Genomic DNA, 26089 nt, shown 5'->3' with positions numbered 1-26089 from the left:
GTATATTTCTGCCTCTGGCGGACAGGCAGCTGAAACATGCACCAAATTCATTAAATGGGGTTGTCCAAGACTTTACCATTGATGGCCTATACTGATGTCTGATCAGTGGAGATGCAACACCCGGCACCGCCGCAGATCAGCCTTTCCCGGTGTCGGCAGACAGAACTGCTCAGTTATGGAGCTGCACAGCTCTGTCGACAGAATGGTGGCCACGACCGGGCACTGCACATCCATTCCTATTGATTTGAACAGCACAGCTCCGTAACTGAGCAGTTTTGGCCACCGACAACACTGGGAACAGCTGATCGGCAGGGGTGCCAAGTGTTGGGCCCCCATCGATCAGACATTGATAACCTATCCTAAGATTAGGCCATCAATGTTAAAGTACCGGACAATCCCTTTAAGAGCCACATGTCGATTATGAACTTGTCACATCTTGCTCCAGTAAACCCTGGATCAAAACTGACATATACAGCACCAGTATTGTTGAATTCCTGATTCCAATTTTGGCAATGACACTTTTTGGATAATGTTGGCCTTTCTTTACTCTGTGGGTGCAATATGTTCTCATAATGACATAGTGTGTCTCAGTATGACAAAGTATGACACTCTGGGACTTATGTTGACACTGTGTGACACTGGCATTGTATTTATATGTCATGTAAGAAAGCAGGAGGTAAAGTCCTAGATGGCACTATGTGCCCCCTAGGTGATTGGCCTCGGGAATGTAAAGTCTGTACCAGTAACACTAGGTTACTGAGAGAGTTTTCATTTGATGGGATTTTGGGTCCAGGATTTAGGAGCAACCAAAAGAGTGTGGGTGGAAAAAGGTTGTTCCCATAATCCAACCCTAGGCTTACAGGCCGAATAACAGCAGCTTGGTTAGCTCAGCAGTGAGGAGTTTGGGCTGCAGCTGAACAGAGCTGTGTTTGTCTGGTGAACATGTTTAAACTGCTTGAACTGCTACGGTCTGAAATACTGAGATTTGTGAGGCAGCTACATTTACCTCGTTTCATTGTTTCATTGTGCCTGAAGGAAGGACTGTTTATGTTGTTCACTTGTGCTGGAGAAAGGATGTTTTTCATTTTTGAGCTATAAAGTTTATAATGGATAATAAACTTTATGCTGTTTTGATATAAAAGCCCTGTGCCTGTTTGTATCCAAGCAGCTACTAGAGAGATGAAACCATGCAGTATATAATGCGATGAGACTTTGAATTGAGAGATGATCATTATAAGTGGTTTGATTACTGTGCGACACTGGTGAAGCAACCTGATAAATGCACTAATGAAAGACGCTTTTCATACTATTTTATGATTGGCGTCTTCAGTATTGTGTTATTTAGGTATTTTAATTCATAAATAATATGTCTATATAGGAAATTGGGAATTCTGCATCAGAAAAACTGATCTCAATATCTGTAAATCTGTATTAATTTCTATTTTGCATTGAAGTTATTTTCCACTTCACCAAAATGGTACTTTATTTTTAAATTATTTTTGATTGAAGCTTTTGCGGGAAAAAAAATCAGATGGAGTTGGAGAATTGATAAGCTAAAGTGCTGCTTTTCTACTTCTACCTTTCTGACAAAATTACGGGAACCTGTCATGTCCGATAGCGGTATTAATCTGCAGATGTAGGGTTAATCTGCAAGTTGATAGACTTATGAAGGTGCCTGGCCGCTGTTGTGAAAGTTCAGCACTCAGGAGAAAATTCACTTTATATCTTTCAGGAGCCACCGACTTTTATTTATCTGCTAAATCCAGTAAAAAAAATGTATTAAAGAACCACTCCAGTGTCTTCTGCAAATTTTGACCTGTCAGACTGCTCCAGTGTTCGCTGGGCTAGCAGGAAGTCACAACTTAATGTAAATCTAGGAGAGACAGAATGAGGCTAGAACAAGGCTCTTATAGACTTAAATTGAGAACTTGTGACCGATACATCTGACTTTCGGTCAGTCAAGTTGCAGCCACAATATGGTGGTGTGGAACCGAAGTGGCAACATAAACAGTTGAAGACAGCAGCTGGTAAATATAATACTAGGGTCAGGGAACTTACACTACTGTTCAAAAGTTTGGGGTCATTTAGAAATTTCATTATTTTTGAAAGAAGAGCACATTTTTTTTCAATGAATCAGAAATACACTCTATACATTGTTAATGTGGTAAATGACTATTCTAGCTGCAAACGTCTTGTTTTTATTGCAATATCTACAGGTGTATAGAGGCTCATTTCCAACAACCACCACTCTAGTGTTTTAATGGTACATTGCGTTTGCTAACTGTGTAAGAAGGCTAATGGATGTTTAGAAAACCCTAGAAAACCCTTGCACAAGTATGTTAGCACATCTGAAAACGGTTTGGCTGATTTGAGAAGCTATAAAATTGACCTTCCTTTGAGCTAGTTGAGAATCTGGAGCATTACATTTGTTTGTTCTATGAAACTCTCAAAATGGCCAGAAAAAGAGAACTTTCATGTGAAACTCGACAGTCTATTCTTGTTCTTAGAAATGAAGGCTATTGCATGCGAGAAGTTGCCAAGAAATTGAAGATTTCCTACAACGGTGTGTACTACTTGTAACGGGGCCGGGAGGTGGAACCTCTGAGCTGCAATACAAAGGGGAAGTCCTTGTAAGGAAGCGGGTGACTCCCAGGGAAAGCAAGCAGATGTTCCCAGGAGAGCGGGCAGACAGACGAGGCGGATACCTGATAGGTAACTGGCGGGCGCTCCCAGGTGAGCGGGCTGACGGAGACAGCAGGTAACAGGCAGGTAACTGGTGGATGATCCCAGGTGAGCAGTCTGACAGACAAGGCAGGTGACAGGCAGGTAACTGGTGGACGTTCCCAGGTGAGCGGTCTGACAGACGAGGCAGGTGACAGGTAGGTAACTGGTGGACGCTCCCAGGTGAGCGGTCTGACAGACGAGGCAGGTGACAGGTAGGTAACTGGTGGATGCTCCCAGGTGAGCGGTCTGACAGACAAGGCAGGTAACAGGCAGGTAACTGGCGGATAACAGGCTGGCAGGCAGGACGAGAAGTCAGGCTAGCAGCGGAACCTGAGGGCTAAAGTACAGGAAGACACAGTGCAAACAACTTTGCTCGGGCACCTCCATTTTGGAGGAGGTGCCTTATATATGGGAGATCCTCCGGCAATTGGCCGGGGACTCCTTAGGACGGCGCGCGCGGCCCCTTTAAGAGAGAGGGAGCGTGCGCGCGCGCGCCCTAAGCACAGTGCCTGGGAAGCAGCGCGCGCTGTCAGCAGCGCGGGAGGAGGACGCCGAGCACGGAGCAGAGAGGTGAGGGGAACGGCGTCTCTGCCTAGCAGGGGGCAGAGACGCCGATGCTACAGTACCCCCCCCCCTTTATCAAATTTATCAAGGATGAGTGGGGCATGGATGTTCTCCCGGGGCTCCCATGTTCTCTCCTCAGGACCAAACCCCTTCCAATCCACTAGAAAAAAGGTCTTTCCTCTTACCCTCTTGATGGCCAGAAAGCTCTCTACCTCAAACTCGTCTTCAGCGGAGACCGGAGCAGGAGGCGTACCTGTAGACTTGGAAAAAGAGTTAAGTACCACGGGTTTGAGGAGAGATACATGGAAGGAGTTGGGGATCCGCAAGTTGGCCGGGAGTTTCAATTTATAGGCCACCGGGTTGATTTGCTTGATAACTTCCAGTGGGCCGATGAACCGGGGCCCTAACTTGTAGGAAGGAATCTTGAGCCGGACATATTTGGACGAGAGCCAGACTTTATCTTCAGGACGGAATTGGGGCGGATCCAGACGTCTTTTGTCAGCCTGTTTCTTCATCCGCTCGGAGGACTGAAGAAGTGCGGATCTGGTACTCTCCCAAATGGAGGAGAATTTGCTAACAAGAGACTCCGCGGCCGGGTTGTCCACGGAGGTGGAGACGGGAAACGGGATCCGGGGATTTTGACCGTAGACTGTAAAAAACGGGGATTTGAAAGAGGATTCACTCTCATGATTATTATAGGAGAATTCGACCCACGGTAAAAGATCCACCCAGTCGGAATGGTGGGCATTAACAAAGTGCCGGAGGTAACTGGTTAAAATTTGGTTGATCCGCTCTACTTGACCATTGGACTGTGGGTGATAAGCAGAAGAGAAGTCCAAGGTGACCCCCAGCAGTTTACACGTGGCTCTCCAGAAGCGAGAGGTGAACTGGACCCCTCGATCGGACACGATGTGGAGAGGAAGACCATGGAGACGGAAAATATGATGAATAAAGTCCTTAGCCAACTCAGATGCAGACGGAAGACCCGGAAGGGGAATGAAGTGAGTCATCTTAGAGAAGCGGTCAGCGACCACCCAAATGACCGTACAACCAGCAGAGACAGGGAGAACCGTTATAAAGTCCATGGCTATATGCTGCCACGGGGCAGCAGGTATGGGAAGAGGCAGAAGGCGGCCGGCTGGCAGATGTCTAGAAACCTTGTTGCGAGCGCAGGATGCACAGGCCGAGACAAAGTCTATTACCTCCTTGCGCAGGGTAGACCACCAGTAATGCCGGGTAATAAGCTGGAGGGTCTTCTTTTGGCCAGCATGGCCGGCTAGCTTAGACAAATGTCCCCAGTGCAGAACCTTCTCACGATCAGGTACTGTCACGAACGTCTTACCGGGTGGAAGACGATTCAGATCCACGGGGGCCACCTGCATTACCTTGGCGGGGTCAATGATGTGCTTTGGCTCCTCCTCAAGATCGGAGGACAGAAAGGATCGGGACAAGGCATCGGCTTTGATATTTTTGTCTGCCGGGCGGAAATGAAGAATTAAATCAAAGTGGGCGAAGAACAAGGACCACCGGGCCTGGCGCGGGTTAAGTCTTTGGGCACTCTGGAGGTAAGCCAAGTTTTTGTGGTCCGTATAAATTATTACCGGATGAAGAGCCCCCTCGAGCAAGTAACGCCACTCCTCCAGTGCCAACTTAACGGCTAACAATTCTCGGTCTCCTATAGAATAATTGCGCTCAGACGAGGAGAAGAGTTTGGAGAAGAAGCCGCAGGTTACCATTCTCCCGGATGACGACTTTTGGGTGAGTACCGCTCCGGCTCCGGAGGAGGAAGCATCTACTTCTAAGAAGAATTGTTTGTTGCAGTCCGGACGGAGCAGCACAGAAGCGGAGGAGAAAGCTTGTTTCAAAGAAAGGAAGGCCTCCTCTGCCTCGGGCGGCCATTCGTTGGGACTAGCGCCCTTACGGGTGAGCGCGGAGATAGGGGCAGTCCGGGAAGAGAAGTGCGGAATGAAGAGGCGGTAGTAGTTGGCGAAGCCCAGGAACCGCTGAATAGCCTTCAACCCCTCCGGTCGGGGCCACTTCAGGATGGCAGAAAGTTTCTCAGGATCCATTCGTAGGCCGGTCTGGGAGATGACGTAGCCCAGAAATGGAAGCGAGGTCTGCTCAAAGAGTCACTTCTCAAATTTTGCGTAGAGGTGGTTTTGCCTGAGCCTGAGCAGGACTTGACGAACGTCCCTCCGGTGTGTGGGAAGATCCGGAGAGAAGATCAAGATGTCGTCCAGGTACACCACCACGCAGGAGTAGAGAAGGTCACGGAAGGTGTCATTGACCAACTCTTGAAAGACGGCGGGAGCATTACAGAGGCCGAAGGGCATTACGAGGTATTCATAGTGGCCGTCCTGGGTGTTGAATGCCGTCTTCCATTCATCCCCCCGACGGATACGGACCAGGTTATACGCCCCACGGAGATCCAGCTTGGTGAAGATTCTGGCACCCCTCAGACGGTCAAATAATTCAGGAATGAGGGGAAGGGGGTATTTATTCTTCACCGTGATCCGGTTAAGACCTCTATAGTCAATACAGGGACGGAGTGAACCATCCTTTTTTTTAACGAAGAAGAAGCCTGCTCCCGCCAATAGATTTCCGGATAAATCCCCGGGCCAGATTTTCCTCGATATATTCAGACATGGCCCGGGTCTCGGCAGCGGACAACGGGTAAATACGCCCACGGGGTGGAGTAGTGCCGGGTAACAGGTCAATTGGGAAATCGTATGGTCTATGAGGGGGTAATGTCTCTGCTTCTTTCTTGTTGAAAACATCAGCATAAGACCAATAAGGGACCGGTAGGCCGGGTAGATTGGCTGGAGAAGTAGAGGGACGAGCAGAACGAACAGGAACTAAACAAGTCTTATGGCAGTCCTGCCCCCAGCGTAGGACTTCTCCGGTCTGCCAATTCAGCACGGGTGCATGTCTCTGGAGCCAAGGTAGGCCTAACAAAAGGGTATGAGAGAGTCCAGGTAGAACATGGAAGAAGATGCTCTCAGAGTGCAGCATTCCCACCTGCAGAGTTATGGGTTCGGTGATGAGGTGGATGGTTTGCGGTAAGAGACCCCCATCCACGGAGGCGACAGATAAGGGTTCAGCCAGAGGTTTAGTGGGAATGCGGTATTTCTCTACCAGGGACTGAGAAATGAGATTTCTGGCAGCTCCAGAATCAAGTTGAGCTAGTTCAAAGTAACGGTTCTCCCCGCAGATGATAGAGACCGACAGCATCAGAGATGGAGAGGGTTTACTCTTGTCTAGGATGACCTCTCTGAGCGATCCTAGACACAGGCGTTTCCCGGCCTCTCTGGGCAGGAACGGATTCGGTGCTCCTTACTGCCACAGTAGAAACAGCTCCCCTCGGCACGGCGTGACTCTTGACGGGTTTTGATCATCTTTAATCCGGCCGGATAGGCCCTCCCAGAAGACGGACACCAGGGCCTCGTTATCCCAGGCAAGCTCGGAAGCAAGGGTACGGAACCGTATGGCATATTGGCCCACGGTGAGACTCCCTTGGCGGAGGCGTAGAAGAGAGGAGGCAGAAGAGGTCTTTCGTCCTGGTTCGTCGAAGACTTTCCGGAAAGCCGTGAGAAAGGCTGGCAAGTTGGACACCAGGGGGTCTCCTCTCTCCCATAGAGGATTTAGCCAGGCCAGTGCCTCCCCAGTGAGATGGGACATGATGAAGGCCACCTTGGCCCGGTCGGTGGTGAACTGGTGTGCCAAAAGTTCGAAGTGCAGGGTGCACTGGTTAATGAAGCCCCGTGCCAGGCCGGGGTCTCCACCAAAACGAGGCGGGACGGAAAGGCGGGGACCGGGAAGGGATGCCATGGTATTGATGGGCAGCGACGCTGCCGGGGTAGTAGTTGTGCGAGTGGAAGCAGCTCCCGATGAGGCAGTCAGTGTGTCCAGGCGGGAGTTAACACTACGCAGGTGACTCAGGATGGACTCCTGTTGGGACCTCTGACGGGATAGTTCATGGCATAGGTCCGAGATTGAGGGAGCTTGGGTGCCACCGGGTTCCATGGCCCGAGCAAACTGTAACGGGGCCGGGAGGTGGAACCTCTGAGCTGCAATACAAAGGGGAAGTCCTTGTAAGGAAGCGGGTGACTCCCAGGGAAGGCAAGCAGGTAGCCACAGCAAGTGACGGGGACAGTCTCTGGGTAGACAGGCAGGTTGTCACGGCAAGTGATGGGGACAGTCTCTGGGTAGACAGGCAGGTGGTCACGGCAAGTGACGGGGACAGTCTCTGGATAGACAGGCAGGAGGTCACGGCAAGTGACAGGGACAGTCTCTGGGCAGGCTGGCAGAAAGCAAGCAGATGCTCCCAGGAGAGCGGGCAGACAGACGAGGCGGATACCTGATAGGTAACTGGCGGGCGCTCCCAGGTGAGCGGGCTGACGGAGACAGCAGGTAACAGGCAGGTAACTGGTGGACGCTCCCAGGTGAGCGGTCTGACAGACAAGGCACGTGACAGGCAGGTAACTGGTGGACGCTCCCAGGTGAGCGGTCTGACAGACGAGGCAGGTGACAGGTAGGTAACTGGTGGACGCTCCCAGGTGAGCGGTCTGACAGACAAGGCAGGTAACAGGCAGGTAACTGGCGGATAACAGGCTGGCAGGCAGGACGAGAAGTCAGGCTAGCAGCAGGACCTGAGGGCTGAAGCACAGGAAGACACAGTGCAAACAACTTTGCTCGGGCACCTCCATTTTGGAGGAGGTGCCTTATATATGGGAGATCCTCCGGCAATTGGCCGGGGACTCCTTACGACGGCACGCGCGGCCCCTTTAAGAGAGAGGGAGCGCGCGCGCCCTAAGCACAGTGCCTGGGAAGCAGCGCGCGCTGCCAGCAGCGCGGGAGGAGGACGCCGAGCATGGAGCAGAGAGGTGAGGGGAACGGCGTCTCTGCCTAGCAGGGGGCAGAGACGCCGATGCTACACTACTCCCTTCAGAGGAGAGCACAAACAGGCTCTAACCAGAGTAGAAAGAGAAGTGGGAGGCCCCTCTGCACAACTGAGCAACGAGACAAGTACATTAGAGTCTCTAGTTTGAGAAATCGACGCCTCACAGCTCCTCAACTGGCAGCTTCATTAAATAGTACACACAAAACGACAGTGTCAACGTCTACAGTGAAGAGGTGACTCTGGGATGCTGGCCTTCAGGGCAAAGTGACAAAGAAAAAGCCATATCTGAGACTGGCTAATAAAAGTAAAAGATTATTATGGGCCAAAGAACACAGACATTGGACAGAGGAAGATTGGAAAAAAGTTTTATGGACAGACGAATCAAAGTTTGAAGTGTTTGGATCACACTGAAGAACATTTGAGAGACTCAGAACAACTGAAAAGATGCTGGGAGAGTGCCTGACGCCATCTGTCAATTATGGTGGAGGTAATGTGATGGTCTGGTGTTGCTTTGGTGCTGGTAAAGTGGGAGATTTGTACAAGGTAAATGGGATTTTGAATAAGGAAGGCTATCACTCCATTTTGCAACGCCATGCCATACCCTGTGGACAGCGCTTGATTGGAGCCAATTTCATTCTACAACAGGACAATGACCCAAAGCACACCTCCATATTATGCATGAACTATTTAGGGAAGAAGCAGGCAGCTGGTATTCTATCTGTAATGGAGTGGCCAGCGCAGTCACCAGATCTCAACCCCAATGAGCTGTTGTGGGAGCAGCTTGACCGTATGGTAGGCAAAAGTGCCCATCAAGCCAATCCAACTTGCGGGAGGGGCTTTAGGAAGCATGGGGTGAAGTTTCTCAAGATTACCTCAGCGAATTAACAGCTAGAATGCCAAAGGTCTGCAATTCTGTAATTGCTGCAAAGGAGCATTCTTTGTCGAAAGCAAAGTTTGAAGGAAAAAATTATTCTTTCAAATAAAAATCATTATTTCTAACCTTGTCAATGTCTGGACTATATTTTCTAATCATTTTGCAACTCATTTGATAAATAAAAGTATGAGTTTTCACAGAAAACACAGAATTGTCTGGGTGACCCCAAACTTTTGAACAGTAGTGTATATTAGTAGCACCACTGCAGCGTTGAAATAAAAAAAAAAAAAAGCTGGAGTGGTGCTTTAAAGGGAACCTGTCACGTGAAAAAACTGAATCACCCTCGTGACTGAAACCCGAATGCTACCGGGAGGAATGAAGTTAATTTCCTTCTTACAGCATGGGGTATAAGTGCAGGCGCCGGGCAGATACAGAGTACTATTAACCTGCAGATTTGCCCTAATAGAATTTTTTCACATGACAAATTTGCTAAGGCCATGTTCACACTTCATTATTTGATCAGTATTTTACATTAGTATTTGTAAGCCAAAACTAAGAGTGGGTGAATAATGCACAAGTGGTGCACATGTTTCTATTATACTTCTTCTCTGATTGTTCCAATCCTGTTTTTGTCTTACAAATACTGATGTAAAATACTGACCGAATACTGAACGTGTGAACGTGGCCTAAACCAGAGACTGGTGCAGTAAGTGAAAGAACTGGACAAATTACATTCACCTCTGTCTAAATTGCCTCTACAGATGTGGTCTACAGCAAAGTATCAGATTCTATATGTCATGTCCTATCCAAGCTGTATGTTATAATATTGTAAGAGAGAAATACTTCCTGAAGCTTCATACAGTAAAACATTCATTTATTTTCTCAAAGCAAAAATTATTGCAACAATTTTCTCTAAACATCATTGTAATGTTCACAGTACAAGCCTAAATAACTTTATTCATCATTTTTCTTTTGAAAAGCGGAGTTGATTTGTACTATGGAATTAATGGCTCTATAATAATAAATAATAATAATACTATACTACAATGCCCAAAAGTAACATCAATATTAGTAATAGCTAAAAGATTAATTACTAGCCCTTATAAGACAGAGTAATAAAAATGTCATAAGTCTTGGTTTGCTCATCGGAAAACAACAGAACCATTTTGGATCCGTTATCATCTTTGTTTCTTACTATTAAAGCAGTCAAATTGATAACTAATATTAATTTACATTAACCCTCAATTAGATCACTTTGATTACAAGTTAAGGAAAAGTTAAATGGGTTGTTCCATCAGGACAACTTCTGTCCATATGCCCTATAGAAAGATGTTATAATTCCAGAATGGAGGGCCGCTCGGTAAGACAAGCCTCTGACTTGTGCCGGACCTGTCCTATCTATGCATTACATGCTTGGCCATTTGTTTCAATGACCAGCTACCTGCTATATTTATCCTGCAACGACCTCCACAGGGTAAATGTCTGACAGATTTAGTTTTCCTCGAAGATCGCTGGGGGTTAGAGTCGCGTTGCACCTGTTTTTATTTGTCCTCATCAGAAAATCCATTTATCATCAGAAATATATTAAATAAAATTCTTATAGCTGTTTTTCTCAATTTTTATAGTTTTATTATTTTTATAGTTGTTTTTCCCAATATGTTGTTTAAAATAAAATGTATGAACCCTAAAATTAACAATATGAAGTTTTCTTAAAGGGATATTACTGTCTGCATAAAATATCACCATCTACTGAATCGATGATATTTCTTAGAAAGGTAGAGTCCTACTGCTAGGCCCCTTATACTTTATGGCAAAAAAGGGTAGGGGGGACTGTGTCCCCTATATTCCCCAGGCCACAAGACTGATTTTGAGTTTTAATCGTTACATTCCAGAGCTGTATTCACAATTCCACAATTTCACTGCAGAAACTTGTCTTACATTTATACTATGTTTCTTAGACTGGTGTGTGTCTTCTCATTCAGACCTCTACTGACACCATCAGAATGGGTGATGGTGTCAAGACTGCAGCCAGGGAGAGATGAATGGTGTAGCTGTTCACGTGTGCACTCAGCTACTCCATTGTAAGTCTATGGTATTGAAAACACGAAGTCTGTGCTAGCTATCTGTGTCACTAGATATATACAAAAAAAATAGAAAAAAGTGTCAATTCAGCTCACGACTCCTGTGTTTGCGATAAGTATCCCAGGAGACTTCCAGGGTAGACAGTCTGGTGTCTGGGCGAGGTGCACGGAGTATGCACTGGTCTGGCTTCCAGGCCAAATAGCTCTCAGTGGTCCAAAAAGGGATGTTCTCCAGCACCAATGGAAAGTAGTTAAAACTTAACCTTTAATTATATAGGATAAAAAAATGGCAGAATGTGCATTTATTAAAAAAAACACAATGCTTACGCATTTTGGGTAGAAGGTTTTACTACCCGAAACGCGTAAGCATTATGGAATGTATTAATATGTGCACATTCTGCCAATTCTTTTATCACCTATGATTAAAGGCTAAGTGATTCTCCACTGCTCCGTGTTTGCCAGCATTGTACTGTGTGAACGTGCCCATAGTCTGGTGTGTGACCCGTCAGATAAGTGCATGGCATGCTGTTACACTGTGGCATTATTACAGTATTTCTTGAAAGGTTGACAAGCTCTGAATGTACCTTCCGCAGTTATATTATTTACACAGAACCTGGATTATTGATCCTTGGTGGTTACTGGATGAAGTCTCCTTTGAGTACTTGGGTGATTTGAAATACTTGTCCTACCCAGAAGAGCCGAGCACGGAGCCACGGTCACATTATGTGACACAAAGAAATCTCTCAGTTGAGCCACTTGGTACTTGTAATAAATTGCACATTTCAAAGAGCCCGATTGTTCTCGGTGAAGGAAGCGCTGAGTAATTTTTATGTAATAATAATTTCTGCCTGGTTTACGGCAATAGAGATAGAGAGAACATCCTGTTAGATGTGCGCGATGATCAGGACCAATAATGGCTTCCTCAGGGAATAATTCTTATAACATTTATTTCACATTGCTTGTCTTACACTTTATTGTTATTGTTTTTCTCATCTTTCTCAGTTTTCTTTAAAAAAAAAAATAGAGTAATTGTCAGACATGGAAAATGTAGTTTTAGCTGTAGTCATTCTCTTCCCTCTCTCACTTCCCTCCTAGTATTTCTTTTTGTCTCTATGCTTTCTGACATGGTTGGCTTGGTCAGAATAGTTGCAGTATGCCCATAGTTGGCAAACATTGTTGCCTATACTGGGTGTCACTGCTATTTCTTCTGCAGCTTTGCTCTAGGGTAATGTAGGGATTTAGGAAAAAAGTAGGGTGAGAGACTTTTTTTTATGGTGCCCATTGTAGACATTAATGCTGGGTCTTTTGCCTTAGCGCCTCGGCTTGACTGAACCCATTTTATTTGGTCTTTGAAGTTCAAGCAAGTGGCCATTTTGGTAGATAGTAATAGTGGATTTGAGCGTCATTTGGCACATGGCACATCAAAAATATGTTTGTCTTCAGAAAAAAATGCAAAATTGAAATTTTAAACAGAATTTTGTACTCCCAAGGTAAAATGATTTATCACTGATAAAGAATGAATGGAACAGCATCTTAAAAGCTCAAGGATATCAGTTCATTCGTTTTCTTTAGTTAGAATGTGGGGTTAAGACCTCTATTTTTTAGATCTGGGGGTGTGCACGCATGTAGCCAGTGGCAAATATAGAACAGAGGGAGCTTTATAGCAAACATTAAAAATGAAGTCCCCATTATGGTGCTGGTTGAGCTCTATGGAACTGTATCTTTTTTTAACCTTAACAAAGAGGAAGCTATAAGTATTGACACCCCAGACACTTGTTTGCTTTTTCCTTCCATCCTCTTTTGCCAATATTCCACCCACTGCTTGCTGCCGATGCAGTTACTTTTGCTAAGCTTTGATCTGTGATGGTCTCTCACTATCCAGATTCACTACAAAATGGCTGCTGCATTCCCTGCTTCAGCTCATGCATTATGATATGATAGATTTACACAGTGGTACTCTCTCTCAACTGGCTGTGCTATACCATGCAATGTGATAGCTGCAAGGAATTATGGGTAAGTCCGCCTGGATGCATCTGAGGGCATGTGAGCCTTTTCTGGCAGATTCAGTCTTCTGCAATGTGTAAAATGACAAAGGCCGTTTTAGACAATCTGTGTGAAGCGAATCGCAAATTGTTCAGATTCATGAAAATTAAACAAAAATTTAATTTGCATCAAATTGATTCCATCATCACTAGTGATCATCACTTAGTGGTAGAGGAATTGAAACAACCAGGCTGGGCCCTCTTTCTTCAAGGGCCTCATACTATCTGCATTTATTTTTTAATTAAACTGTTCCTCCCTAAATATATTATCTGATGTTGAGTTACAATGTGAATACCGCTCTGGACTGCATTACAATACAGGCAAAAGCTAAGATAAAAACAAAGTGAGCAAATGACCTTCAGTAAAGAAATAAATAGCAATAGTGCATGAAAATAATGTAGGGTACTTGATTGACATAATTTTGATCAAAGAAACATAAAAGCCACCCTATCACGTAGCGGTGACCCAATTCAAGATGGTCCTAACCTCTAGTATTAAAACCTTACTATATGTCAAATTGTCAATGTCAATAAGGGCTGAGCAGGACCGAGGCCCCATCTAATGATTTTTTTTTTTTTATTCTTATTTTTACAGGTTTTGGAGACATTGGGAACAGAATACTACTCTCAACATTGTCCCCTGCTGGCGCTGATCGCACCGCAAGCAGGGGACAATGATGAGGGATTCCTTCAGCACCCGGCACTTAGAAGCAGCGCTAATTGTAGCGCTGATTCCCAGGCGCTGGTATATGTGATCCTGATTCGGCACACGGGCAGCAAATGTTTACGTATGCCGCACAGGTACACATGGACACACGGACATGGATATCTCCGGTACTGGTTTTTCCAATACCGGAAATATCAGGACGTGTGAAAGAGGCCTTAGACAGCATGAAAATAAGCCCATTTGCTTTTTCTATCTGCAGTTATTCTCCTGCTGTGAGAACTTTTATCTTACGTAGTGTACAACTTGCTGTCAAGAAAACCGATCATCAGAGCCTGACCAAGTATGTGCAGTAATTACATTCTAGGTTGAGGTGTTAACTCTTAACAGACCAGTCACCTCTCTGTAGCTCATTGCCTTCTATTCCACAGTTATCGGCTCACCTCCCTCCCCCTCCTTGTCAGCTCCTGGCCTGTTACCAGATCTTTTCCGGGCCCCACTATTGGCAGTTGTCATTTGAGATGTGTGTCTCACGGGATATATCAGAGGTGACAGTCACCCTGCAGTTGGTTGCAGGAGATCTCTACGTTTGGCATTACAGACATCTTCTTAGATGAGAGACTGTCTCTAGGACCTAGCGGCTACCTCCCTCTGGTAATTAGTTCCCTGACCTGGGTGTATATATACCTGGTGTGCCTGAGAAGGAGGTGCCAGCTATATTCATTTATGAAATGCTGGAATACAGCAGGTGCATTGGTCAAACCAAAAGGCATAACCAGACTCTCGAAATGTCCTTCCGGGGTATTGAATGCTGTTTTCCATTCGTCCCCTTTTTTGGTTCTAACCAGGTTGTAGGCTCCCCCTAAATTCAACTTGAAGAATATCTAAGCTCCCACAACCTGGATGAACAAATCAGGAATCAGAGGAAGAGGGTATGGATCACGGATGGTAATTTGATTTAGTTGCCGGAAATCTAAACAGGGACGTAGATCGCCATCTTTTTTCTTTACAAAGAAGATCCCTGCCACCACGGGCGAAGATGAGGGTCTGATAAGTCCCTTCTCCACACTTTCTGCAATGAAATCCTTCATGGCTTGTCTCTCAGGGCCAGAAAGATTATACAGTCTGGACTTCGGTAGTTTAGCTCTGGGGGTCAGGTTAATAGGACAGTCAAAAGCACAATGAGGAGGTTAATCCAGACACCCCCTCTCAGAAAAAACGTCCTCAAAACCAGACAGAAAAGCAGATAAAATTTCCATAGAGACAGTAGCAAGGGAAATTTCTAAACAGTTCTCATGGCAGTAATCTCCCCATTCAATAATCTCCCTGATTTGCCAATCCACCAATGGATTATGTTTAACAAGCCAAGGTATACCCAAGACAACCGGTGTGGGAAGATTGTACAGAACATAGCAAGGAATTATTTCACAATGAACTGACCCCACCCTCAGTTTTACATTATGTACAATCTGAGTAAATGCTTTCTGTACAAGTGGCGCCGAGTCAATGGCAAAGATGAAAATAGGTTCAGCTAAAGCACAGCAAGCAAGACCATGAGTTTTCACAAACTCAACATCAACCATGCTGACTCCAGCTCTACTGTCAACAAACACAGAAATTTTCTCAGTTTTGCTCTCTAGCACCACATCTGCTGTCAGGACAAAGTGGGAACTGCAGTTTGGGCACAAATGCACTGCTTGTTTATCCAACTCCAGACTACCAAGAGTTAATCGAGTCTCCTTTTGTTTAGGAATTGAAGGACAGGTCCCAACAAAATGTCCCTTTTTCCCACAAAAAAAACATACACCTTTTTTCTTGCGACTCTCTGGAAAGATGCATGATGTAGAGACACCCCCTAACTGCATGGGTTCCTCCACTTTCCCCACTACTGGTTCACCCCCAGACCGCTCCCCTGGCAGAGGTACACAACCCCGACAAGAAGGCTCCGGAGAAGGTGGTCTTACCCGTCTGTCTTGAAGGCGTCTATCAAGACGTATGGCCAAAGACATGGCAGCCTCCAAGGACTGAGGGGTTTCATATACTGCCAAGGCAACTTTCAACCTTTCAGTAAGCCCCTCACAAAATTGACTTCTAAGGGCTGAGTCATTCCATTTGGAATCCGTCACCCATCTAAGGAATTCCGAACTGTACGTTTCCACTGACCGATTCCCCTACTGAAGGCAACGTAGCCTAGACTCAGCCAAGGAGACTCGGCCAGGGTCATCATAGATGAGGGCCAAGCTCCGAAAAAACCCTCAACAGACTGGAGACAAACCGAGTCCTGCGGTAACGAAAACGCTCATGACTGAGGATCTCCCGGCAATAGAGAGATCACAATACCAACCCGTTGCTCCTATTTGCCGGAGGAGTAAGGACGAAGTTTGAAATACAATTTGCATGCCTCCTTAAATACAAAAAACTTGCCCCTACCTCCTGAAAACCTGTCCAGGGGTGGAAACCTTGGGTTCAGGCTGGATAGGCCTACCTGCAGAGACCCCCACATTGGCGACCTGTAACCACTGATGCTGCTGCTGAACCTCATAGCGGAGGTCATTCGCCTCCAGAGACAGACGGCAGAACTTCTCTGCAACTGAACCCATAAAAAGGGAGAAAGGAAAAAAAAAAGGTGCACGCCCAAAAACACACAGAGAAAAAAAAATGGCAGTTTTGCTTTTTTTTTTTTCCCTTTTCAAAACGTGCTCAGCCGGCTATAATGTCACGCCAGGTGTGGGAAAGACTTAGTGCAACACAGAGAGAAGAGGGAAAGGGAGACCAGACTAGGGAAAGGGGGAAGTGGAGACCTCCTAGACTGGTCTAGTGTCACCCTGTCTCAACTACCGTCTCTCTATATTGCCTCTTCAGCAATCACCGCACGCGTGCCTCGCCCTGTCTTTCCCTGGCGTATGGCTAAGGCTAGGGATGGGAGGAGGTGAGCACTAGTCAATCTCACTAAACTCTATAGACAACAAGGGTAGACAAACGGGGAGATTGCTTCGCTTTAGACGAATCCAGACAAATGCGAACTCGGCCTCAAGCTCCAGAGAAGACGAAGTACTGCTCTTGCTAAGCCTTCACAAGTAGAAATGAATATAGCCGGCACCTCCCTCTCAGACACACCAGGTATATATACACCCAGGCCAGGGAGCTAATTACCAGCGGAAGGTAGCCACAAGGTCCTAGAGACAGCCTCTCATCTAAGAAGATGTCTGTAATGCCAAACGTAGAGATCTCCTTCAACCAACTGCTGGGCGACTGTCTGTCACCTCTGATACACCCATGACACTGTGGTCTTGTTCAGAGGCTTTTTCTAAAAGCATATATAGTGATAACTGTGTAAATTTTAAAACAAGCACTGACAGACCACGAATGTATCACAGTAGCATCAGCTCAGCAGAAAGACAAAGCTACTGCACCAGAACTGTCACTCAAGGAGGATTGCCCACCCCACTAACAACATGGAAGTAAGGAGACTGCATAGCTGAGTGCTGCTCAAGACACAACTTATGAATAACCTATTAATGTAAAATGTTACGTTGTTTTAGTTAAACCCTTCAAGTACATGTACGGCGCCGTGGGAGGTGCGGTCCCGCAAACCGCTGTACATGTATGGCGGAAAGATTGCGTCGGTTCACCAGCAGAGGCGGCACGATCATCAGCGGGCATCAACTATATATTATAGCTGACACCCTGCAGAAACGCCCAAGATTGTTACTAGCATCGATCGCGGGCGTTTAACACCTCCGCGGTCAATAGTGACAGCGACATCGATCGGCATAGCAGAGGGATGGCACTCCCTCTCTGCTCCAATCAGCAAAACGCAATTTCAATTGCGTTGTGCAGATGGTCTTCATGGTGACCTTAGGCCGAAAGATGGCTACAGGGTCACACAGGTATGGTGGCCTGTAAGTTCCTGCTCAGAGCAGAAGCTGACATACCTCCTGCCTGTTTGTCATTGCCTGATCTAGTGCCCTGCAATGCAAAACTATTGCAGAGTATTAGATCAGCGATCAGGGCAGGTAAAGTTGATTTCCCATGGAGGGACAAGGTAAAAAAGTAAAAAAAAAGTTTTTAGAAATTGTAAAAGTGTTAAAAAAAATCACAACGTAATAAACAAAAAAATGAAAAAAATATTAACCCAATAAATACATATATTTAATGTAAAAACGAAAATAAAGAAAGTACACATATTTGGTATCACCATGTTCGGAACAACCGGATCTATAAAACTGTCCCACTAGTTAACCCTTTCGGTGAACACCGTAAAAAAAAAAAAAAAAAAGTGTCAAAAAACAATCCTTTTTCATCATACCACTGAACAAAAAGTGAAATAAAACGCTATCAAAAAGTCGAATGTAAATAAAAATGGTATCACTGAAAACATCATCTTGTCCCGCAAAAAACAAGCCACTGCACAGCGCCATCAGCGGGAATATAGAAAGCTATAGCTCTCGGAATATAGCAAAAAAAATTATGGTGTAAAAACGGCAAAACATAAAAAAGTACACATATTTGGTATCTCTGCTTCTAGAACGACCCGATCTATAAAACTGTCACACTAGTTAATCCCTTCATTGAACACCATAAAACATAAAAATAAAACAAATGTCAAAAACAATGCTTTTTCATCATACCACCTAACAAAAAGTGAAATAAAGCACGATTAAAGACTCGAAAGTAAATAAAAATGGTAGAGCTGATAATGGCATCTTGTCCAGCAAAGATTGCTACACCTGTAGTTAAATTCTCAAAGGGTAATTCCCAGAGGCGTGTAATGTCCAAAATGGGGTTACAGTTACTTGAGGAGTGATTCTGCTGTTTTGGAACTTAGGGGCTCTGTATATGGAGTCCACAAAAAATCTGTGCTCCAAGAGTCAAATAGCACTCCGTCCCTCTTGAGTTTTACCATGTGGCTAAGCAGTATTGTACAGACACATATGGAGTATTACCACATTCAGCAGAAATCGTGTTAACAAATTTTGGTGCCATTTTTACCGATTTCCCATGTGAAAATGTAAAATCTGGGGCTAAAACAACATTTTTGTGGTATTAATGTAATTATTTTTTTCTTCACTGCCCAATTGTATAAGGTTCTCTGACCTACCTGTGGTGTCAATATGATCACTGCACCCCTAGATGAATTCATTGAGGAGTGTAGTTTGCAAAATGGGGTCACTTTTGGGAGGGTTCTGCTGTTCTGGCACTTCAGGGGCTCTGGCAATATAACATGACAAACCGCAAACCACCACAATATGGCACTCCTACTCTTCTGAGCTTTGTACTGTGCCTCAAAAGTAGTTTTGACCACATATGGGATATTGGCGTATACAGAATAAATTGCGCAACAAATTTTACCATTCGTTTTCTCCTGCTACCGTTGTGAAAATGAAAAATTTGGGGCTAGAGCAGCATTTTTCTGGGAATTATTTTTTTATTTTCATGGCTCAACATTATAAAATTATGTGAAGCACCTGCAGGTTCAAGATGCTCACCCTGCCTCTAGATACATTTCTTGAGGGGTGTAATTTCCAAAAGGGGGTCACTTATGGTGAATTTCCACTGTTTAGGCACATAACGGGCCCTGCAAACGCAATATGGTGCTTACAGACTATTCCATCAAAGTCTGCTCTCAAAAATGTCGATCCTTTTTTTCGGAGCTTGACAGTGTTCCCAAACAGTAGTTTTCCACCACACATGGGGTATCGGCATACTCAAGAGCAATTGCACAACAAATTGGGAGGTCCATTTTTGTTTGTTTTGCTACCCTTGTGTAAATGAAAAATTTGTGGCTACAGCAACATTTTTGTGAGAAAAATGTCAGTTTTATCATTTGACAGCTCAACGTTATCCAATTCTGTGTAGCAACTGTGGGTTCAAGGTGCACAAAGCACCCCTTGAAAGATTCCTTGAGGGGTGTAGTTTCCAAAATGGGGTCACTTCTGGGTGTTTCCACTGTTTAGGCACATCAGAGGCTCTGCAAATGCGACATGGCGTCCGCTGTTTGTTCCAGCCAATTTTGCGCTTCAAAACTTAAATGGCATTTTTTCCCTTCTGAGCCCTGTCGTGTGCCCTAACAGTAGTTTTCCACCACATATTGAGTACCAGCTTACTCAGGAGAAATTGCACAACAATTTTTGATGTCCATTTTCTCCACCCTTGTGAAAATGAAAAATTTGGGGCTAAACCAACATTTCTGTGGGAAAATGTAATATTTGAATTTTTTCCTTCCACATTGCTTTAATTCCTATGAAGCACCTAAAGGGTTAACAAACTTCTTAAATGTGGTTTTGAGCACCTTGAGGGGTGCAGTTTTTAAAATGGTGTCACTTTTGGGTATTTTCTGGCCCTTCAAAGTCACTTCAAATGTGATGTGGTCCCTAAAATAAATGGTTTTGTAAATTTTGTTGTAAAAATGAGTAATTGCTGATAAAGTTTTAACCCTTCTAACTTCCTAACGAAAAAAAAAAAATAGGTAGGCTGATGTAAAGTGGACATGTGGTAAATGTTATTTATTAACTATTTTGTGTGATATAACTTTCTGGTTTAAGGGCCTAAAAATTAAAAATTGCTAAATTTTCAAAATTTTTGACAAATTTTAGATTTTCACAAATAAATGCAAAATATATCGATCTAAATTTACCATTAGTATAAAGTACAATGTGTCATGGAAAGACAATCTCAGAATCACTGGGATACGTTGGAAGCGTTCCAGAGTTATTATCCCATAAAGTGACTGTTCAGAATTGGAAAATTTGGCATGGTCAAGAAGGCGAAAACAGGCTTTGGATTGAAGGGGTTAAAATACCTGTTCATTATACTGTTCCTCATGCTGGTCTTACTGGCTTCATTCAGCTGGGTAATCTGTAGACCCCCTCCAAGAACGCTGTGCAAGTTTTTCCTTGATTGACAGCTGGAGTGTTCTCTCTTCCCAGTTGTGTAGCAGAGATTCCTGTCAGCTGTCTGACACCAGGGCCGGCTCCAGGTTTTTGTGGACCCTGGGTGAAAGAGTCTCAGTGGCCCCTTTAGCACATACCACGATTCATGATGCACAGATATGGCAGAAAAATATATATATAGTACAATGCTGAAGATTTCACGTCTTACATTACATGAGTGATATCTATTGTAAATTCTACAATAGGTCAGAAACCGGCGAATCCTCGCAGCGCAAAGTGCAGACTGGATAGTATAGTCTGCCATACAGTATTATGGGCACCACATAGTCCTCCATATAGTATTATGGGCCACACATAGTCCTCCATACAGTATTATGGGCACCACATAGTCCTCCATATAGTATTAAGGGCCATACATAGTCCTCCATACAGTATTATGGGCACCACATAGTCCTCCATACAGTCTTATGGACCCCATATAATGTTCCATACATAATACTGGCCCTCATATAATGCTCCATACAGGATACTGGCCCCCTTATAACGCTCCATACAGAATACCGGTCCCCATATAATGCCCCATGCAGGCTGTGCCCCCCCCCCACATAATGCCCCATGCAGAATGTCACTTCCCCCCATATAATGCCCCATGCCGAACGTCATTCCCCCCCCATATAATGCCCCATGCAGGATGTCATCACCCCCCCATCATATAATGCCCCATGCAGGATGTCATCACCCCCCATCATATAATGCCCCATGCAGAACGTCACTTCCCCCCCATATAATACCCCATGCAGGATGTTATCACCCCCCCATCACATAATGCCCCATGCAGGATGTCATCACCCCCTCATCATATAATGCCCTATGCAGGATGTCATCACCCCCCATCATATAATGCCCCATGCAGGATGTCATCACCCCCACATCATATAATGCCCCATGCAGGATGTCATCACCCCCCCATCATATAATGCCCCATGCAGGATGTCATCACCCCCATCATATAATGCCTCATGCAGGATGTCATCACTCCCCCTCATATAATGCCCCATGCAGGATGTCATCACCCCCCCATCATATAATTCCCCATGTAGGATGTCATCACCCCCCCATCATATAATGCCCCATGCCTCCATACATAAAGAAAAAAAAAATCAAATACTCACCTCACTTCTCACCTGCTGCCGCTGCTCCGGACTCCTCACCCGCACTGGCGTCTTCCCGCTCTGCGCTGTGATGGCTCAGGAGAGAGCGCGGTGTAAAGACGTCACCGCGCCCTCTGACCTGGGACGTCACTGTGCATCAGCCGCGGAAGAGACAGGAAATGCTGCGGAGGCACGGGGAGAGGTAAGTATTGTGCTGGGGCCCTGAGCAAGCGGGGGAGGTGGCGGGTGCTGGCATCGGCACCGCACTCCTCCGCTCACGGGTCCCATAGCACGCAGGGGTGTCCGACGGTGAGTGGGCCCCCCCCGCCTGCTCAGGGCCCCCGCACTTGCCCGGGTGCTGACGCCGGCCCTGTCTGACACAATGCTGAGATCCAGCTGTCAATCAATGAGAGCCGTACACAGCGTTCCAGGAGATGTACAGCTTTCACCCTGCAATACCAGAGGGGATCTGGATTAGACCTACATAAGGAACATGCCAGCTGCATGGCTACCAGGTGTTTTTTTTAAGGCAAAACAACTTAATTTTACACTGAATGCTTACACTTTGGTATATTTTTCACTGGGCAAGATTATGTGAAAAGAAGGTGTTGGTACTCTTTAATCAGTTTGTGATGGGGCATTTCCTCCCTTCCTGATCTGGAAAATTTTCAGGTTTTACAAGTATCGTTCCTGCAATTTTAGCAGCTCAAAAAAATGTCATCTTATGTATTTGACATATTTTTTCAATGGGGGCAGGAATGGAAAAAGTGATTCACACTGGCAGTATTTCTTTTTTTTAGTTTTCTTTTCTTTTTTTTTTTTTTACAGAGATTGAGACGGTAAAAATGGTAATATACCATGATGCTTCTCTATGGGGAGTCTGGCTGTGTGTGGCAGCAGCATCGCACTATAACAGCTGTACAATCTTGTGCAAACTGCTTACCCTGCACTGATGTTTTAGGATGTCAGTGTAGAGTAATGTGTGAAAAAATAGAAAAAGTGTCAATTCTGCTTACCACTTATGTGTTAGAGGAAGGTATCCCAGGAGAGTTCAGGGTACACAGTCTGTGGTCTGGTGCACGGAGTATGCACTGGTCTGGCTTCCAAGTTACATAGCTTTCAGTGGTCAAAAAGGGGATGTTCTCCAGCACCAATGGAAAACAGTTAAAACTTAGCCTTTTATGATATAGGGTAAAACAATTAGGAGAATGTGCGCAAATTAAAAAAGGAAACTAATAATGCTGATACTTTTCAGGTAGAAAAACCCTTAATCATAGCATTATGAGTTTTCTTTTTTAATATGTGTACAATTTCTTAATTTTTTTATCCTCTATGATTAAAGACTAAGTTTTAACTACTTTCCTTTGGTGCTGGTGGGTCACCCAGGGGGGAATATAGGGGACTCGGTACCCGGGCCTTTTACCTTGTTTAGGAGGTCACGGCAGTCGGCTCCCGGGCCCGTACTCTGGGTCTCTCTTTAAAAAGGGGTTTTAGTGTACAGTTTGTCTCGTGACGCCACCTGTGGTTTCCGGTAATGGTTACCGGCGCTGCTGCAGACCTCCGGGGGGGTGATGGGATGGCAGCTGGCATGTTTCTGCTCCCCACAGGAGGAGAGGGGCCCCCGGAGCAGTGTAGGTGCAAATGGTGGTGATGCTGGGGCTTGCAGTGCAGGAGAAATGGCGCAGCAGGAGTAACTGACAGAGACAGGGGATTCACTTCAGTACCTTTACTGGTGCGGATGTCAGGTACGGTCCAGGGTACTCGGTAGGAAGGGTGCACTTCAGGGCTTCTCCCCAGTGAGCGGGTATAAGGCCTCCTGGTTCGTGTCTCCCTCTCTCTAAGCTCCTGGCCAGCCTGCAACTGGGCCTAGCTTCTGTGTCGTGCTGTTCCTTCACCTGTCGCTTGGTAGTAGGACCTTTTTCTGACAACCACTATCCCTGGACGCCGGGGCCTTCGTAGTTCCTAGTCCTGTCAAGGGTTTAGCTTCAGGTCAACCAGGGACTTGTAGTCCTCCTGGTATGCCGGTGATCCCTACTGGGTATAAAGGACCCTGTAGGCGCGGACCCGGTGTCCGGTTTGTGTCTTGGGGTGAACCTATGATGCTCCTCTGCCCCCTCAACTCCTCTCTCCTCTCCTTACTGCCTCCGGCCACACTCGGGGCCCTCAATCCAGCAGCAGACGTGCTGCCTCTTCACTGCTCTCAGTGGCAGCACACTCTCTGAACTCCCTCTCAGACTGACTGCCTAACTCCACCCTCCATATATAGATATCCCTAACAGGGCTCCCTCTGGTGGTATAATGTGGAAGGGTGAGGGTGTCTGCATGTAATGAGGGCCTCTTGTGGAGAAGTCCATCCATGCACCCTTTTGGGTCCTGTGGTACCTGTGAACAGCAGGGTACCACACTGGAGAATATCCCATTTTGGACCATTGAGAGTAACTCGTGGACTGTCCAGATGTTTATAGTCTATGGGCAGTCCAGAAATAGTTAAATAAAAACAAGACCCAAAAAACATCCCACAGGAAAGCTAGAATTGGCCCTAGATATGGATGTATGGATGGACACACACACAGATAGATAGATAGATAGATAAATAGATAGATAGATGATAAATAGATGATTTTTTTTCTCTTTATAGATGCACTTGTCTTTTAAGCTATACGAGGAGCGATCATGTAAGAGCAGTGCATTTGTAAATGGCACCAATTTGAATTCACAGATATGCATATTCATAATGAAGCAGCTGGATCATTATTTCCAACTTGTCAGATCTGTTTGGTAAGTGAGATTCTTTAACACAGAGAAGACTAAATATAAAATGTGATAGATTGCACTTTGAGAGTCTTTTAATAAAATGTGTAATGAAATTTGCTCTTTGCTAAACTGAGTGGATGTTTATTCCTGTAAAGAGCGTTCCCGTCTGTGTTCTTTAATTTATGTGGGTGCATTATTAGGATACTACATATTTTCAATGCTATACAGTGTGTTTTATAGGCTTTTGTATTAGCACGCTGTATTACAAAATTTCATACTTTAGGGAAACACGTCAAGTTGAACATGTTTCCTTTTCTAGGTGCAGTTTGATAGAACAGGAGATGTTAAACATACTGAAATATTGTTTTTTGGGAAAAATATATAGGATAAGTTAGAATATTAATATTCAATTCCAACTCTATCTATCTATCTATCTAGCCTTTTTAGCTGCCACCCTAAGCTAAAAGACTCACACCTGTCTGTACCTAGGCCTCAAATGGACTGAGGAAGCATTGGATCCAACTATACTTTGCACTAAATTAAAAACGGTATTGGATGGATAGATATATCTGGAAATAAAAAGATCTTTAACAAATTTGCTTACTGATCTGTCACTAGATTTCACAATACAAACTGTATATATTATTAAAAAGGTTTCTAAGACCTGATGATGCTGGTGTACTTGCGATGAAATTCCATGTGAGACTGGCTGTATAATACTGTAATTAAAATGAACATATTATAAGTCCATTTAAATAGTGAGAGATTTCTTGAAGCCAAATGCATTGGTTTTCTGTCTACCCAGTGTGACTGACATCTGCAGCTTCCACTGTGCAGTGTGAGATTGTAGCAGCAGAAGGGACACTGAGGAGCTGTCAATCAGGATAGGAGGGAGGAGAATTAATTTAAACTTTCAAAAAGGATTGAACGGCTTCATCAGGTTTAAGAGATCTATTTATTAGTAACTGCAGTTTGTATCGTGAAACCTGGTGACAGATATGTTTTTCTTTTACTGCGTAAGAAAATAGATTTATAGTAAAAATAAAAGTAAAATATTTCTATTCTCTGTCCATTTAACCATAGAAATGCCTGTTTACTTATCATTTATTTTCTGAATATCATGATTTATTTTGATCAGGGCGACTACATACAATTTTAGGGAGACTTATTGAATTGGTAACAATGACAATCTTTGTATACTTTTGACAATATTGCTCCGTTCAGCTATGTGATTCCAGTTGCAATCTTTTACAATGAGAGAGATTTATGGCACTTTTGGAGTGTAGGCGTTGGTATCACTGCAGTGACAGTGTGTCTCAGTGAATGGGAAGCAACTTCTGAAAGGAAGAAGACGCGCTAATTGGAGTATGATTGTATTTTAAAGCAACCACTGTATGTTCACAGCTGCATTGTGTTGGAAATGTTGTCAGCTCATTACATGA

The 26089-nt window shown here is 44.9% G+C and overlaps 1 protein-coding gene across 2 annotated transcripts in view; it reads left to right on the top strand.

The window, feature by feature from the left end:
• Nucleotides 1-26089, top strand: part of CAMK4 (calcium/calmodulin dependent protein kinase IV) — a 350792-nt gene that overhangs the window by 123506 nt on the left and 201197 nt on the right. Inside the window, exon 2 of one of the 2 annotated variants that reach the window (XM_073655014.1) lies at nucleotides 24532-24671. The exons of the other annotated variant lie outside the window; for it this stretch is intronic. Within the exon in view, the coding sequence (XP_073511115.1) occupies nucleotides 24532-24671 (140 nt within the window). The remainder of the gene's footprint in view (nucleotides 1-24531; nucleotides 24672-26089) is intronic. 2 annotated transcript variants of the gene reach the window in all.

This window comes from Phyllobates terribilis, unplaced genomic scaffold (genome assembly GCF_046119375.1).
Source record: "Phyllobates terribilis strain yellow unplaced genomic scaffold, ASM4611937v1 Scaffold_1__5_contigs__length_1240528914, whole genome shotgun sequence".
Taxonomy (NCBI): domain Eukaryota; kingdom Metazoa; phylum Chordata; class Amphibia; order Anura; family Dendrobatidae; genus Phyllobates; species Phyllobates terribilis.
The sequence above is the reverse complement of the archived record's forward strand: the minus strand, read 5'-3'. Positions and strand labels throughout refer to the sequence as shown.